Source organism: Panulirus ornatus, chromosome 40 (genome assembly GCF_036320965.1).
Source record: "Panulirus ornatus isolate Po-2019 chromosome 40, ASM3632096v1, whole genome shotgun sequence".
Lineage (NCBI taxonomy): Eukaryota > Metazoa > Arthropoda > Malacostraca > Decapoda > Palinuridae > Panulirus > Panulirus ornatus.
This window is the reverse complement of record NC_092263.1, coordinates 10,789,113-10,807,731: the sequence shown is the minus strand read 5'-3', so window position 1 is coordinate 10,807,731 and position 18,619 is coordinate 10,789,113. Positions and strand designations below refer to the sequence as shown.

The 18,619-nt window shown below is 47.1% G+C and overlaps 1 protein-coding gene across 9 annotated transcripts in view; it reads left to right on the top strand.

Moving 5' to 3' along the window:
- LOC139761380 (arginine kinase) overlaps nucleotides 1-18,352 on the top strand; it is a 117,504-nt gene extending 99,152 nt beyond the window's left edge. For 7 of the 9 annotated variants that reach the window (XM_071685507.1, XM_071685502.1, XM_071685503.1 and 4 more), the window contains 2 exons: nucleotides 15,373-15,563; nucleotides 17,193-18,352. In XM_071685507.1, coding sequence (XP_071541608.1) covers nucleotides 15,373-15,563; nucleotides 17,193-18,097 — 1,096 coding nt within the window. In that variant the 3' untranslated portion in view covers nucleotides 18,098-18,352. Of the gene's footprint in view, nucleotides 1-10,796; nucleotides 11,670-15,372; nucleotides 15,564-17,192 lie in introns of those variants that run through there. The other 2 variants (XM_071685509.1, XM_071685510.1) reach the window with 2 other exon arrangements.
- Nucleotides 18,353-18,619: the final 267 nt, after the last annotated feature.

The window sequence follows — 18,619 nt, the reverse complement described above, 5'->3', positions numbered from 1 at the left end:
GCAGATCAGCTGAGAGTGTTATGATGACGTCACATCCGCCAGCCGCCATGACAGCAAGACGGTGTAAACATATATATAAGTGGTGGCTTTCTATCATGAACTGGCTGTTAGGCTGATCCCCTTACACACATGGGAGCGCGGGGTTCGAAACCCGGCCAGAGAGAGAGAGAGAGAGAGAGAGAGAGACTGTAGAGCGCCCACTCAGCAGAAGAGGAAATGGAGACATGGTGTCGAGAGTGGACTGTAATATTAGGATTACCTTATTAATGTAGTTATATTCGAAGACCTGTGTCCACTTAGGTGGTGTATAATGTAATTAACCCCTCTGGGCACGACGGTATACGACCTTTGAGCACGACGGTACGACCCGTGAGCACGGCGGTAGTAATACGACCAGGTCAGGTCAAAGACCATCTTATCATTCCCATGGGTCGTACCGTCGTGCTTGAGGTCGTACCATTGTGCTCAAGGGTCGTACCGTCCTACAACGTAACGTAACTTGCAAGTGTAATGACCTGTTGAATATCAATAAACAAAACAAAACAAAAGATTAGTTTTTCTTTACATTTAGATTATTTTTGGATTATTTTTCTTTACATTTAGATTATTTTTGGATTATTTTTCTTTACATTTAGATTATTTTTGGACTATTTTTCTTTACATTTGAATTATTTTTGGATTATTTTTCTTTACATTTGGATTATTTTTGGATTATTTTTTTACATTTAGATTATTTTTGGATTATTTTTCTTTACATTTAGATTATTTTTGGATTATTTTTCTTTACATTTAGATTATTTTTGGATTATTTTTCATTACATTTACATTATTTTTGGATTATTTTTTTACATTTAGATTATTTTTGGATTATTTTTCTTTACATTTAGATTATTTTTGGATTATTTTTCTTAACATTTAGATTATATTTTGATGATTTTTCTTCACCCATTGCATCTCCATCAGTCTGTATCACCTTTGGCAACGCAACTTAGGGATTCGAACCGTCGGCTTCTACATCACCAGACTAATGAGTACACCAGGAAGCAAAGCTTTATCTGTTTGTTTGTTTTTTATTGTATCACATTAACGCACACCCAGATCTTTAAACGCATCGTAGTGACGAAAAGGGGAGACAATCCATTTTTTTTTTCAAATACCTAAACAATGGCTTTTTGAATTTAACGGAAATAACGGCCATTCACCTGACCCCCAACCAAGTGATTCTTAACCTGTTTGGCGCTGGTGTGAAGACATGGCGACCGTGGCACATGTGAATAAATCCTGGAGGATCTGAGAAATGTATATTTAGAGTTGTAGACTATATTGAAATAGGACTAGAGATTGGAGGCAATTATCAGGAACCAAATTGGACAGTGGATTATCAAATGTGGATTGTTCTAATGTTTGAACTAGGTTGAGGCTATGATATTCAAGGGTTGTTTTAGTCGTTTCTAAGGGTCGTTTGGCGTTTCCTCAAGGTCGTACTTGGCGTTCTCAAGGGGTCGTATTTGGCGTTCTCAAGGGGTCGTATTTGGCGTTCTCAAGGGTCGTACTTGGCGTTCTCAAGGGATCGTATTTGGCGTTCTCAAACGGTCGTATTTGGCGTTCTCAAGGGGGTCGTACTTGACGTTCTCAATGGGTCGTACTTGCCGTCTCAAGGATCGTACTTGGCGTTCTCCAGGGGTCGTACTTGGCGTTCTCAAGAGGTCATTCTTGGCGTTCTCAAGGAATCGTGCCTGGCGTTCTCAAAGGGTCGTACCGTGGCGTTCTCAAATGGCCATTACTCCAGCATTACCAACTGGCCCCTTCCCCCTACATCAGGACCTTTGCGACCCTGTCGGCTGAACTTGACAACACTGCCGGCTGAGATGAACAGGGCCCCCGCCCCCCCCACCTCAATCCCCCACCCCCTACCCCCCCCCCCCGACCTCCCATTCGACTTCCCCCTCTTCAACTCCACCCGGAGCACCCCCCTCCCCTCCCCCCCCCCACACACACACCGTAGTAGACGCGTCTGCCGACGGAAGAACTCTCCCCCCCCCCCCACCAACTCCCCCCCCACGCGTCCCCCCCCCCCCCCGCGTAAAGTTGCGTGGGCGTTGCCGGGCCGGCCCCGTTATTACGATCATCATTTCTTCCCCCCCCCCCCACCCCTTCCCGTTGGCTCCCGTGCTAACGACCGTCTCCGCTTGTTAGCAACAAGAGTGCTTCCCCCCCCCCCCCCGTTGGCTGGTAATGCGGGGGGGGGGATGAAGATATGGGGGGGGGGGTGTTTACACCACCAGCGATCTTGTATAGGACTTCTCTCTCTCTCTCTCTCTCTCTCTCTCTCTCTCTCTCTCTCTCTCTCTCTCTCTCTCTCTCTCTCTCTCCGAAATTAAGGAAATGTAAATTTGTTGAAAAAGCTATATGTATTTTGAAGATGGTACGACCCTTGAGCACACACGACGGTATATACGACCCTTGAGCACACACGACGGTATATACGACCCTTGAGCACACACGACAGTATATACGACCCTTGAGCAAACACGACGGTATATATACGACCCTTGAGCACACACGACGGTATATACGCCCCTTGCGCACACACGACGGTATATATACGACCCTTGAGCACACACGACGGTATATACGACCCTTGAGCACACACGACGGTATATACGACCCTTGAGCACACACGACGGTATATACGACCCTTGAGCACACACGACGGTATATACGACCCTTGAGCACACACGACGGTATATATACGACCCTTGAGCACACACGACGGTATATATACGACCCTTGAGCACACGACGGTATATACGACCCTTGAGCGCACACGACGGTATATACGACCCTTGAGCACACACGACGGTATATATACGACCCTTGAGCACACGACGGTATATACGACCCTTGAGCACACACGACGGTATATACGACCCTTGAGCACACACGATGGTATATATACGACCCTTGAGCACACACGACGGTATATATACGACCCTTGTCAATACTTGCCGTGTAGAACTCTCGATATTGAACGCGACCCAAAAGGTCAGCAGACGCGGGAGGAGGTCAAGCGAAAGCCTCAAGTGGAAGGGGGGTGTGTGACCTGGTTTCCGAAAGGGGGGGAGGGAGGGAGGGAGGGAGGGAGGGAGGGGGAGAGAGGTCGTCATCACCTGGTTATAATCATGTGGGTCGTGCGGAGGTGTGTGTGTGTGTGTGGGGGGGGGGGTAAGGTTGGGGGGTTATATCATCAGAAAATCGGCTGGGAGACGGGGGTAACCCCTCTCTCTCTCTCTCTCTCTCTCTCTCTCTCTCTCTCTCTCTCTCTCTCTCTCTCTCTCTCTCTCTCTCTCTCTCTTGCCACCACTTTCCTTCACAAACTTTCTATTACCTTTCCACGTCCCTCCCCACCTACCAACTTTCTCCCCATATCACGCTCAAGGGTCGTATATACCGTCGTGTGTTCAAGGGTCGTATATACCGTCGTGTGTGCTCAAGGGTCGTATATACCGTCGTGTGTGCTCAAGGGTCGTATATACCGTCGTGTGTGCTCAAGGGTCGTATATACCGTCGTGTGTGTTCAAGGGTCGTATATACCGTCGTGTGTGCTCAAGGGTCGTATATACCGTCGTGTGTGTTCAAGGGTCGTATATACCGTCGTGTGTTCAAGGGTCGTATATACCGTCGTGTGTGCTCAAGGGTCGTATATACCGTCGTGTGTGCTCAAGGGTCGTATATACCGTCGTGTGTGCTCAAGGGTCGTATATACCGTCGTGTTCAAGGGTCGTATATACCACAAGTTCGAACCCAGGTGGCAGGCAGTGTGTCCACAGTCAACCCAGCTGTTCATCAACCCTTATGGGGTGTTGGCCGATAAGAATGGACAGCTGGCTCATCATACAGAGGGTAAAGGGTGAATTGAAATATATAGCGACTAATATAGACGCCATATATGAATAGAAGGAGATATAGGATTGTGGGAGAATGTTCGAGAGTTCGGGATGGGGTGGGGGTGTGTGGAGGGAGGGGGGCGCACGAGTGTATAGAACTCCCCCTCCCCCATTTCTCCCCCTCCCCCTTTCTCTCCCCCTCCCCCCTTTATCTCCCCCTCCCCCCTTCGCCTCCCCCCTTCCCCCTGTACAACACAAACGGGCAATTATAAGCAACCAGTCATATAGGGAGACCACACCCCCCACCCTACCCTACCCACCCCTTCCCCTCTCCCCCCTACCATCATTCATGTTGCATCTCCTCCTCCACTCCCCCCAAACCCCCCCATCCCCAACCCCCATCATCATCTTCCTCCATTCCCACGCCCCTTCTCTCTCTCTCTCTCTCTCTCTCTCTCTCTCTCTCTCTCCATAGGTTACCCATCACCTGAGGCATAACAGACAGCTCCCTACGCATCACTCACGTAACGTGCTAATACAGGAGGAGAGAGAGGGGGAGGGGGGAAAAGTATATTAGAACGTTGGCAACCACTTTGTGTCTTCTGCTTCCCCCATTAACCCCCCCCACCCCCACCCCCTCCCCCTCCTCCTGCCTGACCCCCCCCTCCCCCCTCGGCACCTCATGACAACAGTATGACAGTTCTGTTGGGCCCCTCATGACAAGGGGGGGAGGCTCCCCTACCCCCCCCTTCCCCCTTCCCCTCCCCAACCTGACGTCAAGAGTATAGTTGACTAGGGGGAGGGAGAGGGGGGGGGAGAGAGAGGGAATTGGGGAGGGGGGAATACATGGGCTAGCATCATCTTCCCCCCCGTTACCCCCCCCCCCCCCCACACAAATCACATACTTCCGGGTGAGTTTTGGCAACGCCTTTATTTCAAGCCAGTTTGAACTCCAATTACAGCTTCTTAAAGACCATTAGCGGAACAGTGAACGGTAAATAGACCTGTCTTCGTGTACACGGGGAAAGAGCTGTAATCATCGAGCCTGTAATCTGTAATATAAACTGTATTTCAATTTAAAAAAAATATATAAACATCTTTGAATTTCTCCAGTTTAGTTTTCCGTTCAAACATTTCCTTTAATCACAAACTCTAAAAACTTTTTATATATTTGAATTTAAAAGTAATCTGTTTGTATACCCCATCTTAATTGAAAAATAACATATATTACATAAATTTTATTAATAATTACTTTTGAAAGATGTTCGAACACCAGCGGGTGATTTGCGAAGATGCATCCCCGGCGGCCTTTCATGTAAACATTGTCTTGCATGAATAAAATGTACTTTTGGAATTCATTCTCAGTTTTCTATGTTACATTTGACCCGGCCGTCATTAATGTGTACTAAATTACCATATAGTTATCTGTGAACCAGTAGAAGAATCTAGATGGCAAATAAAAGCAAACAGAAAGTTGCTGGAACTTGTTTTGAATAAGCCACGCTTGTCGGCCATGTGACATTGTGACCAGTCAGGGAATTTTTTGCTTTATATTTCCTTTTTTTTTGACTTGTTGATGTACAAAGAGGCGAGTAAGGTGCGGGAGCCAATAACACAGTTGTAAACATGGCTGAGTAGGCATTTATTTTGAATATAGAACGTTATTGTGCCAGCAGAGGGAGAAAAACACACAGATATTGATTAACTTTGACATCCCGTTTTAGCTTTCATCAATATATGCTGAGTAGACTGCGTGGCGGCCGTCGGGGAAACTGATAGATATTATAAGTTGATGCCTTGTAACCCGGTCAGCCTCGGGCCGACCCTAACAGTTTTCAGGATTCATGATTTCAAACTGTTACTCAACACCTGTTGCGCTTATGTCAAAGTTATCTGAATAATTCTTATTCAACTACATGGCTACGAGATTGTTTGGTCTGTCCTACGATGTGAGAAACCCGGATCTATTCACCAAATCACTTTATAGATTAATAGATGATTTAAAAATGCGCTCAATCGTTTTCTTACACCATTAATAGTCGATCCTGAAAAAGGGGCTCATGGTAGGGGCAAGAGAGTCGTTGGTTCTAATTTCACCCAATTATTACTTTAAGGAAATATTAAAATATTTAACGTTTTCAAAACGATATTTTTGATATTAATGTAAAAAAAAAAATACAGAAAATTATCCTGAACAAAATCAATGAAGAGAAGGGGGCCAGATGAGGATATTCCCTCAAAGGCCCAGTCCTCTGTTCTTAACGCTACCTCGCTAATGCGGGAAATGGCGAATAGTATAAAAGAAAGAAAAGATACATATATATATATATATATATATATATATATATATATATATATATATATTATAAAACCAGATATAATTTTTTTTCTAAAAAGTAGTTCCTTTATGATTTCATAGAGTAATTCCTTTAAGAAATCCTGGATCATTTTTAATCTTGTCTTTCAACATCACGAGCGGCGGGAGGGAAGGGAGGGAGGGACTATTTCTCGCCATATGATGCTTTTATAAGACGTGATGGTAATTAAATTAACAGGATTAGGAGAATCAGATGGCGAAACGTCTTATTCATCCCATGACGGCTTGGATAATACCATACACCCGGGTTAAACATGGCGGGGACTATGACGTCACCGGGTCAAAGATGGCGGAGACTATGACGTCACCGGGTCAAAGATGGCGGAGATTATGACGTCATATTCGCTCTGGCTTTGAATACACAGGGGAAATGTCATTATAACATGGCTTACATAAGTTCACATAACAGGATTATGTATGTTATTGGCAAGCCCGGCTTACAGTTATAGTGTCAGTACAGTCGATGTATATATATATATATATACATGATTTATATGGGTAATGTTGATGAGTGTAAAATATTCTTGGATATACTCGTTCGATATAGTGGTATATTTCAAGATGGCGTTGGTGGTGGGTATATGCTGGTCTTCTGTTCCAGGGTAACGAAGATTAGAATTGTATTATGGTTATGGTTGTGAGTGTATAACCCAGTCAGATCATATTCTATGAAGATATATTGGTTATACTCGTCTGAGGATATACCTGGGTATACTACATGATGGTGGTGGTGTTATGGCTGGGGGGGGGGGGTCAATTATGTCGTTAGGTTGTTATCATAACCTGAGTGTTATGAAGAACAACACCACCTGGTTTTATACAAGTGTTGTGGACTGGACTATCTGTGATGGTGTAATGTACCCTGTGTGTGTGTGTGTGTGTGTGTGGTGGGGGTACGACACCACCCCCCCCCCTTTTCGAGGTGGGTGGGTGTGGGTGGGTGGGTTTGGGGGTGGGGGGGGGGGAAGACCCACCAGCGCAAGAAACCCTACTGATGCTACACACCCTCCCCCCCCTTCTCCCCCTCCCCCTCCCGTCTCCCCCCCTCCTTCCTTCCCCCCACATCAAGCCTCCCTTCTTCCCCCCCCCCCCTCCTCAACCCAGCCCTGGAGGCGGTCTGTGATGTAATGCAGCAGAGGCCATGGCTGGGGCCCGTGGTTCATGACGCATGTGCATGATGTTTCCCCCCCCCCACCCCACGCCTTTGCGTTCCCTCCCCCCACCTCCCCCCCCTCCCCCTCCTCTCCTCCCCCCCCATCATGCTGTGGGAACGCCCCAGCGACGCTGTGGGAGGAAGGTGTCATGGCCGCCATGTATGTATGTTTTTTCTATTTTTTCAAAAACTTCGATTCATACTCCCCCCCCACTCTCCCCCGCCCCACTTACTCCCCCCTCCTTTAAAATAATTGGGGGGGATTGGGTTGGGGGGGTGAGAGAGAGACAGAGAGACGTCTCTAGGAGAGATACGAGAGACCTAGAAGAAAAAACAAAGAAGCAGAAGCACAAACCCTGTTTGATAAGGCTTATCTCCCGTGTGTGTGTGTGTGTGTGTGTGTGTGTGTGAGAGAGAGAGAGAGAGAGAGAGAGAGAGAGAGAGAGAGAGAGAGAAAGGATTAAAAAAAATAAAACTGAACGAAACAATATAATTCATTTCACACGAGCCTTCCATATAAATTCCACCTGTAATAGTTTAATATTAATCACAACCCATGGATCACCTCACATCAGTGATCAAATACATATGTATACATATATATATATGTACATATATATATATATATATATATATATATATATATATATATATATATATATATACATACACACACACACACACACACACACATATATATATATATATATATATATATATATATATATATATATATATATATATATATATATATATATATATATATATTTTTTTTTTTTTTTTCTTCTTTTTTTTTTGCTTTGTCGCTGTCTCCCGCGTTTGCGAGGTAGCGCAAGGAAACAGACGAAAGAAATGGCCCAACCCACCCCCATACACATGTATATACATAGGTCCACACACGCAAATATACATACCTACACAGCTTTCCATGGTTTACCCCAGACGCTTCACATGCCCTGATTCAATCCACTGACAGCACGTCAACCCCGGTATACCACATCGATCCAATTCACTCTATTCCTTGCCCTCCTTTCACCCTCCTGCATGTTCAGGCCCCGATCACACAAAATCTTTTTCACTCCATCTTTCCACCTCCAATTTGGTCTCCCAATTCTCCTCGTTCCCTCCACCTCCGACACATATATCCTCTTGGTCAATCTTTCCTCACTCATTCTCTCCATGTGCCCAAACCACTTCAAAACACCCTCTTCTACTCTCTCAACCACGCTCTTTTTATTTCCACACATCTCTCTTACCCTTACGTTACTCACTCGATCAAACCACCTCACACCACATATTGTCCTCAAACATCTCATTTCCAGCACATCCATCCTCCTGCGCACAACTCTATCCATAGCCCACGCCTCGCAACCATACAACATTGTTGGAACCACTATTCCTTCAAACATACCCATTTTTGCTTTCCGAGATAATGTTCTCGACTTCCACGCATTCTTCAAGGCTCCCAGGATTTTCGACCCCCTCCCCCACCCTATGATCCACTTCCGCTTCCATGGTTCCATCCGCTGCCAGATCCACTCCCAGATATCTAAAACACTTTACTTCCTTCAGTTTTTCTCCATTCAAACTTACCTCCCAATTGACTTGACCCTCAACCCTACTGTACCTAATTACCTTGCTCTTATTCACATTTACTCTTAACTTTCTTCTTTCACACACTTTACCAAACTCAGTCACCAGCTTCTGCAGTTTCTCACATGAATCAGCCACCAGCGCTGTATCATCAGCGAACAACAACTGACTCACTTCCCAAGCTCTCTCATCCCCAACAGACTTCATACTTGCCCCTCTTTCCAAAACTCTTGCATTCACCTCCCTAACAACCCCATCCATAAACAAATTAAACAACCATGGAGACATCACACACCCCTGCCGCAAACCTACATTCACTGAGAACCAATCACTTTCCTCTCTTCCTACACGTACACATGCCTTACATCCTCGATAAAAACTTTTCACTGCTTCTAACAACTTGCCTCCCACACCATATATTCTTAATACCTTCCACAGAGCATCTCTATCAACTCTATCATATGCCTTCTCCAGATCCATAAATGCTACATACAAATCCATTTGCTTTTCTAAGTATTTCTCACATACATTCTTCAAAGCAAACACCTGATCCACACATCCTCTACCACTTCTGAAACCACACTGCTCTTCCCCAATCTGATGCTCTGTACATGCCTTCACCCTCTCAATCAATACCCTCCCATATAATTTACCAGGAATACTCAACAAACTTATACCTCTGTAATTTGAACACTCACTCTTATCCCCTTTGTCTTTGTACAATGGCACTATGCACGCATTCCGCCAATCCTCAGGCACCTCACCATGAGTCATACATACATTAAATAACCTTACCAACCAGTCAACAATACAGTCACCCCCTTTTTTAATAGATTCCACTGCAATACCATCCAAACCTGCTGCCTTGCCGGCTTTCATCTTCCGCAAAGCTTTTACTACCTCTTCTCTGTTTACCAAATCATTTTCCTAACCCTCTCACTTTGCACACCACCACGACCAAAACACCCTATATGTCACTCTATCATCAAACACATTCAACAAACCTTCAAAATACTCACTCCATCTCCTTCTCACATCACCACTATTTGTTATCACCTCCCCATCACCCCCCTTCACTGAAGTTCCAATTTGCTCCCTTGTCTTACGCACTTTATTTACCTCCTTCCAGAACATCTTTTTATTCTCCCTAAAATTTAATGATACTCTCTCACCCTAACTCTCATTTGCCCTCTTTTTCACCTCTTGCACCTTTCTCTTGACCTCCTGTCTCTTTCTTTTATACATCTCCCACTCAGTTGCATTTTTTCCCTGCAAAAATCGTCCAAATGCCTCTCTCTTCTCTTTCACTAATACTCTTACTTCTTCATCCCACCACTCACTACCCTTTCTAATCAACCCACCACCCACGCTTCTCATGCCACAAGCATCTTTTGCTCAATCCATCACCGATTCCCTAAATACATCCCATTCCTCCCCCACTCCCCTTACTTCCATTGTATATACACACAAAGATTCTGTCTTCCGCCATTGTGACAGAACCTGTCTGTCTGTCTGTCTGTCTGTATGTGTACGTACGTCTGTGTGTGTGTGGGTAGGTAGATGTGGGGTAGTAGATGTGTGGGTAGGTAGATGTGGGGTAGGTAGATGTGGGGTAGACTATTCTATTGTAAACTTCCTTTCACTTGATACATTGAAGTTGAATGACCTGCCCCCCACCTCAACTCTCGTAGTTATTAAAGAATAATGAATTTACTGTGGCTTTCCTCGGTGGTTGCGGAGGGGGAAAAGGTAGATAAGAGGGAGAGGGAGAGAGAGACGCCGGAGAGAGGAGGACCTTCCCCCCATTACTCCTCCCCCTGGTACAGCGGCGGATGCAAGCAGACCACCAGCCCGGCCGGCAGACCGGCTGGCTGCCCGGCCGGCTGGCTGGCTGGGCGGGAACTCCCGTCTCTTGTTTTTCAGAAACTCAAAAGTTCTTCTAAAACTAAGAGCCGTGTGAGAGAGGGGGGGAAATTGGGGGGGGGATAGTGTTTCCCATGGCTGGATGTCCACCCTCTCTCTCTGATACCCCCCCAGTAAAGCTAGATTACGCTGAAGGACCCATGCAAAAATAATAGAAATTCTAAATTTAAAGCGGCGGTCTGGCTGCCATTGGCTGAGGCCGCTTGACGTCATCGTCCCATGCACAGCCAGCCGGGGGGGAGAGGATGGGGGGATGGATGCCGGTCGGCCGAATATGATGTCGGTTATTAATGGCGGTAAACGAACGTATTTCTCATCGCGCTCCGGCATGACGCGAGGTACGGTGTGCCCCGTGATGACCAGGGCGTGGAAGGCCATTTTGAAGTGGAGCTACGGGCCTGAGAAATGGAAAGACCGGCGGGTGCTTGGGGGGGGGGTGGAAGAGCGCGGCTGGGCCACGCCTATTGGCGGAGGGGGTGGCCACGCCCCCCCGCGAGCGGCCGCCTATATATACCGGGAAGCCGGCAGGTTTCGTCACTCGCCGCTGAGTCGAGGAGAGGTTTGGACGGTACGTGAAGACGCTCCCTCACTCCCTTCCCTCCCTCCCTTCCCTCTCTTTCCCTCCCTAACAATTGTTCTCGCAGCCTTAAAAGCGCCATTGGCTGCTGGGAAGGCGTGGTTGTGAACAAGACGAAGAACAGTGCTAACAACATAGTGGTTCTATAACAAAGTGCAGGTGTTGTGATTGGTGATATATATATACACATATACAAATTTGTATTATTGAGGAGGGGGGTGTTGTGTGGGGGAGGGGTTGGTCCTGTGAAGTGATTTGGTGGCGTTTTTTTCACCAGTGGCGCCAGAGCTGCTGCTCCTCCACCACTGTATTGACGTGTGCATGACCACTGTATTGACGTGTGCATGACCTCGGTAGACGTGCATGAACATTTCCTGAGGTCATAATTAGGATTTGGAAAGGAAGTGACGTGTACACACACAAGGTTGTATTTAAAATGTAGATTTACAATTAAAATGTAAATTGACGATTTACAATTGGTTGTAGAGGGGGACGACGCCTTTATACACACACACACACACACGAGTTCTCCCCCTATTTTCCCCCCTTCAAATTGGTATATTCTTCCCCCCCTATTGAATTTGCTTTTAAATTGGAGTTTTGGAAATAGATTTTGAAGTAGACGTTTAAGAAATGGCGGCTCCCGTAGCCGACCAGAATTGTAACACGTAGTTTAAATTGTGTGTCACTTGTTCATGCCTTTAATTCTAGACCACAGCCAATTTAAATTTGAAAGTCGTTTATTTAAACTTTCCCTTCATTAAATGTGCCATTGTAAGTTGATTGTGTGAGCTTAGAATTTTGATATATTGTGAGAATTCGGAATATCGGTTAAGCGAATGATGGCGTATTTAAATGCTCTGGAATTTAAATTAAATGTTTAGATAAATGTTTATTTAAATTACCATCAGGGAAATATAGGAATGGAGGGAAAGGAGGAGGGAGGGAGAGAGAGAAGAGCCGGTTGGCCAGGGCTTGCGAGAGCCGGTGTCCTACCCCAGCCGGCTCCTTCCCTCCCCCCCTCCACCCCCCACCTCTCCCCCCCTTCAACTCCCCTGTTGACATTACACCGCTGACCCTCCCTCCCTCCCTCCCTCCCTCCCTCCCCCCCCCCACTCCCATCACACTGGGAATGGGTTTAAAATTCCATCATCATCATCATCATCATCTCTGGCTTAGTTTCGCCCTTTAAAATTTTTTGTCCCTTTTTTTTTTTTTTGTGGTATTTAAAGTTGTACGTTCTGCCTCGTGTGTGTGTGTACACTGCAGTAATAGGATTGCTTAGGGGGGGAGTGATGGGGGGAAAGAAGGGGGGGGGGATATATAACACACAGCCATTCACCAGGTTGGTACTAACGGGTCTTATTGTGTTCGTGGTAGCGAGGTTGCCGGCCTAAATGGTGGGGAGTGAGGGAGAAGAATGAGGGAGGGTTTTTTTCTCCAGTGGCCGTTGAGGGAGAGGTGTCACCACTGAGGAAAAGGGAGGGGTAATATTACTCCCTTGGTTTGAACGAAGTAGGTCGTCTGTTATCACAGTGGTAACGACGTAGTTTATATATATTTATGTATATGATTTGTATATTACCGGTGGTTGTTGAGTGGGGGTTTTTACTTAAGTAGTGGTTATTGATGGTTAAGCAGTGGGGATAAAGGTAATATCCTGTGGCGCCCAGCCCAGCCCGGCCGCCACTGTGGCAATTTGCATATTGTGGGGGGGAGGGGGATGAGGGTAGGGTACACTCTCCCCCTCCTTCCCCTTTCTCCCCAGTGGGATATCAAGGGGGTGCCCTCCCCCCTCTTAACCCCCCCTTTGCTCCCCAGTGGGTCAAGGGGGGGTGTGTTTGGCCTCGTTAAACCTCCACCTCGATCAACCTCCAGTGGGGTACTTGAGAATAAGGGGTGGGGGAGGGTTGAGGAGGGGGGGGAGGGGTTGTTGATTACACACACACAGACACACACACACACACGACTCCCGTCTGTCCCTCATGGGTACTCTGTCCCCTCCTCTCCCCAGTGGTGACTCACGGAGGGGAGGGAGGGAGGGAAGGTTCACCCCTCCCTCCCTCCCCCAACACCACCCTATACCTCCTCCTCCTCCCTCCACCACCACAACACGCACGTACACCACGCAACACGTCCCATCCTCCACACACACACACACACACACACACACACACACACTGGTTACCAATGCCTGAATTTCTATCAATATTCGTCCATGTTTTTTCAAAGAAAAGGTGATGGGAGAATTTCGTGAAGGATGTGAGACATTAAATGTGTATATAGAGTGGATGTGTTGTGGTGGTTATGGTCGAATTGTAATATGTGAGGGGTGTATGGCAACATCTGAGGGGGAAGGGGGAGGGGAAGGAGTGAGGAAGGGGGGGGAGTGCATTGTGATGGAGGGAGGGAGGGTTGGGGGGAGAGGGGGGGAGGAGATGATGATGCCTGGTACAGAGATCAGAGGCAGCCATAGGGGAGGGGAGAGAGAGAGGGTGGAGGAGGGGAGAGGAGAGGGGAAAGATGGCGACTCGAACGTGAATGTTCGAGAATATCAACGTGTGTCTTTGGTTGGTGGGGAAGGGGGAGGGGGGATGTTCAGGTTATCTGGGGCGGTGGTTGGCTGGCTGTAAGAGCCTAAGAGGGGGAGGGGAGGAGGAGAAGAAGAGAGGGGAGGGGGTTGTCACAAAGCTCTCCACACCCCCTCTCTTCCCCTCCCCTCCCTCCCCCCTCCCCCAATCTCCGCCAGACCTTGAACTTGTGCAGTGTGAAGCCAGGGGGAATGGGTGGAGGGAGGGGGAATGGGTGGAGGGAAGGGGAATGGGTGGAGGGAAGGGGTGTGTTCATGTGCTGGATGGGACACACACACACGCCTGGGGAATGGTTACCCCTCACCCGAGGGTTGGGTTCCTGCTTCCACCACACTGGTGATGGGTGGTCAGTGAGGGGTATGGGGAAGGGGTGGTGATGGGTGGTCCGTGAGGGGTAGGGGGAAGGGGTGGTGATGGGTGGTCAGTGAGGGGTAGGGGTGGTGATGGGTGGTCAGTGATGGGAAGGGGTGGTGATGGGTGGTCAGTGAGGGGTAGGGGGAAGGGGTGGTGATGGCTGGTCAGTGAGGGGGAAGGGGGTGATTTAATAGAGGACAGTGAGGGTTTGGATCTGGTACAACACACACCCATCCCCTCCCCTTCCCTTCACCCCTTCCTCTCCCCTTTCTCCCCTTCCTTCCATTTTGTGGAGAAGCCGTCGCCCAGATCTGGTCGAATTTGACGAGTTGAATATTTCGCCCAGATCTGGTCGATTTTTGAGATGAATTTTTTTTTTGTTAGTGTCCTTAGCGTCGGTTATTTTTGGATTTTTTTTAAAGTTAATTTTCACAGTAGCGGAAATGTTTAATTTTTAATTTTAAGTTTAAAAGTTTCGTCTTCAGTGATAAGTGCATATTATAAAATCCATGTTAACGTGGGTTTAGTCACCGTAATTCAAGTGATGTATAAAATTTACCAAATTTAAGTGTTTATCCCCTTTTGTGAATAAAAATGTGCAAAATTTAATGTTAACAAATTTAAATGTCTTGTTATTCTCGTTTTCGGTTGATTTTTTAATTTTTAAAAATACTTTTTCTCCCCCTACCAAATTAATTTTTTTAATCTATTTTATCTCCCCCTTACAAAATTTAAATGGTGACCCCCTTTCTGTGATAAATTCTCGTTATATGTTGATTTTTAAATTTTAAATTTTTAAAAATTATGATTTTTAAATTTTTAAAATTATTAATTTTTAATTTTTAAAAATTCTAAATTTATAAATTTTTAATTTTTAAAAATTCTAAAATTTTTTCTTCTCTCTCTCCCGCTAACAGCCAGGAATCTTCAATCACCAAAATGGCTGACGCTGCCACCATCGCCAAGCTGGAGGAAGGCTTCAAGAAGCTTGAGGCTGCCACAACATGCAAGTCCCTGCTCAAGAAGTACCTGACCAAGGAGGTCTTCGACCAACTGAAGACCAAGAAGACCAACCTGGGGGCCACACTCCTCGACGTCATCCAGTCCGGTGGGTGGCCGCCATGTTGGGTGGGAGGGGAATGTGGGTTGGTCACTCTCATGGGGAGTCTGGCTTTATTACCCTGCTCCTGCGCGTAGTGCAGGAGCAGGGTAATAAAAAGCATTGGGCAGTGTGATAACATGGAATATATATATATATATATATATATATATATATATATATATATATATATATATATATATATATATATGTGTGTGTGTGTGTCAGAGGTGGAGGGAACGAGAAGTGGGAGTCCAAATTGGAGGTGGAAGGATGGAGTGAAAAGATTTTAAGCGATCGGGGCCTGAACATGCAGGAGGGTGAAGGGCGTGCAAGGAATAAGAGTGAATTGGAACGATGTGCTATACCGGGGTCGACGTGCTAGTGTCAATGGATTGAACCAGGGCATGTGAAGCGTCTGGGGTAAACCATGGAAAGTTGTGTGGGGCCTGGATGTGGAAAGGGAGCTGTGGTTTCGGTACATTACTACATGACAGCTAGAGACTGAGTGTGAACGAATGTGGCCTTTCTTCGTCTGCTCCTGGCGCTACTTCGCTGACGCGGGAAACTGCGATCAAGACTAAATATAAAAACCGTGAATATTCAAACCAGGATTTCAGGTGATAAAGCGTCTAAGGGGAGACCATAATCCCCGCCATTTTTTTCAAACTATTTTGGACTGATCTGGGGAGGGAGTGAGGGAGGGGGAGTTTGGAATTTTTAGATTTAGACTCTGGTACAAAATTTTTTTGAGATGGAAGGCTGGGAAGTCGTGCAGTTTAACTGACATGGGTGTGGTAGACGTGTTTATTCAAAGTGGAAATTTGAATTTAGTCAATTGGAAATTTTGAAAAAAATAACGTAAAAATTCTCAAAAAAATTTTTCCATCTCGGTCTGTAGCACGATAGTTTGGTCGTTAATTGGGTCGTTAAGGGCAGTCTGTTATACCTCCATTGCCTCTTTGAGAGAACAGTTCTTTGTTCATCATACATAACTTAAGTTGTTCATCTTGATGTTCTCTAGTGTGACTAAAAACTTAGCTATGTCCATTAGAGGCCATTAGAACCAGCGTCTGTAATTAATGTCTGATGGAGTCTGTGGCCAGAGGATGTGTGTGTGTGTGTGTGTGTGTGTCTGTAGCCTGGCTGGGAGGCAGGTGTGGGCCATGGCTGGTGTTATGTAACCAAGGACGTAGCTGCTGGGGGAGGAAGGGGGTGTGTGCCAGTCCCTGGAAAATCAATATCTGGAGCAGGAGGAGCAGGGTGAGGGGTTGGGTGAGAGGTACAGTGCATCTCCCCTTCCCTTCCCTGCACGACTGCCCCCTTCCATCCCCATTCCTCCTCCAGGAGATGTACTTTGCCCCTTTTAAAGTCTCCGTGAAAGACGGTGGGGATTCTCCTGAAGGAGGAGGAGGAGAAGGGGGCAAAAAGAGAGACGGAGGGATGGTGAGGTGTGCGTGGGGGGGAGAGTGAGTGTGTGGGGTGGAAAAGTGAGGGATGGTGAGGTGTGTGTGTAGGGGAGTGAGGGGTGGAAATATGAGGAATGGTGAGGTGTGTGTGAGGGTTGGAAAAATGTTTTTTTTTGGGAGGAGAAACCTTCGTCGTATTAACCTTGTGTGTGTCTCTCTCCCTCGACAGGCGTGGAGAACTTAGACTCTGGCATTGGTATCTACGCCCCAGATGCTCAGGCTTACTCCCTCTTCTCCCCGCTCTTCGACCCCATCATTGAAGACTACCACAAGGGCTTCAAACAGACTGACAAGCACCCAAACAAGGACTTCGGCGACGTGAACCAGTTCATCGACGTGGACCCCGACCGTAAGTTCGTCATCTCCACCCGCGTGCGCTGTGGTCGCTCCATGGAGGGCTACCCCTTCAACCCCTGCCTGACGGAGGCGCAGTACAAGGAGATGGAGGACAAGGTCTCCTCCACCTTGAGCAACCTCGAGGGCGAGCTCAAGGGCACCTACTTCCCCCTGACGGGCATGACCAAGGAAGTCCAGCAGAAGCTGATCGACGACCACTTCCTCTTCAAGGAGGGCGACCGCTTCCTGCAGGCGGCCAACGCGTGCCGCTTCTGGCCCACCGGGCGCGGCATCTTCCACAACGACAACAAGACCTTCCTGGTCTGGGTGAACGAGGAGGACCACCTGCGCATCATCTCCATGCAGATGGGCGGCGACCTGGGCCAGGTCTACCGTCGTTTGGTCACCGCCGTCAACGACATTGAGAAGCGGGTGCCCTTCTCTCACCACGAGCGTTTGGGCTTCCTCACCTTCTGCCCCACCAACCTGGGCACCACCGTGCGCGCCTCCGTCCACATTAAGCTGCCCAAGCTGGCCGCCAACCGCGAGAAGCTGGAGGAAGTCGCTTCCAGGTACAGCCTGCAGGTGCGCGGCACGCGCGGCGAGCACACGGAGGCCGAGGGCGGGATCTACGACATTTCAAACAAGCGTCGTATGGGCTTGACCGAATTCCAGGCCGTGAAGGAGATGCAAGACGGCATCATTGAGATGATCAAGATCGAGAAAGAGATGCAGTAAGTCCATTTCGGCTTGACACCCTCCCTCTCTCTACGGGTGAGGGAAGGCCCAGCCGGGTTCTACTGCAGGTGGGGGTGTGTGGAAAAAATATATATACATAAAACGTGAAAAAAACCCCACGAAAAACCAACCACGTTTTTTGAATGGGACGCCTTAGTTGAACCCCCTCCCTGGGCTTTGGGGCCCCGGGTCATCTGGGCTGTCGGGGGGCGAGGGATAGGCGTGCCGGCTGGAGTGAGTCACTTATTCTAATTAGGAGTCCAGCTACATAATTGCGTTACAGCTGAGTCTCCCCGTAGCGGATACGACCTTTGTACATACCATCAACACGAACTCCTAGGTAACGCTACTACTACTACAATAATAATAAATACACCTTTAAAAAAAACTGTTATCAAATAAATACTATAAAAAAAATAAAAATGTTAAAAAAATTTAACAATCTTGTCTATTCTTTTTCATCCTTTCTTTGAAATACAGCATTTGGAGAGTATGGCATCATTTAGCTATTTTTGAGGTTTT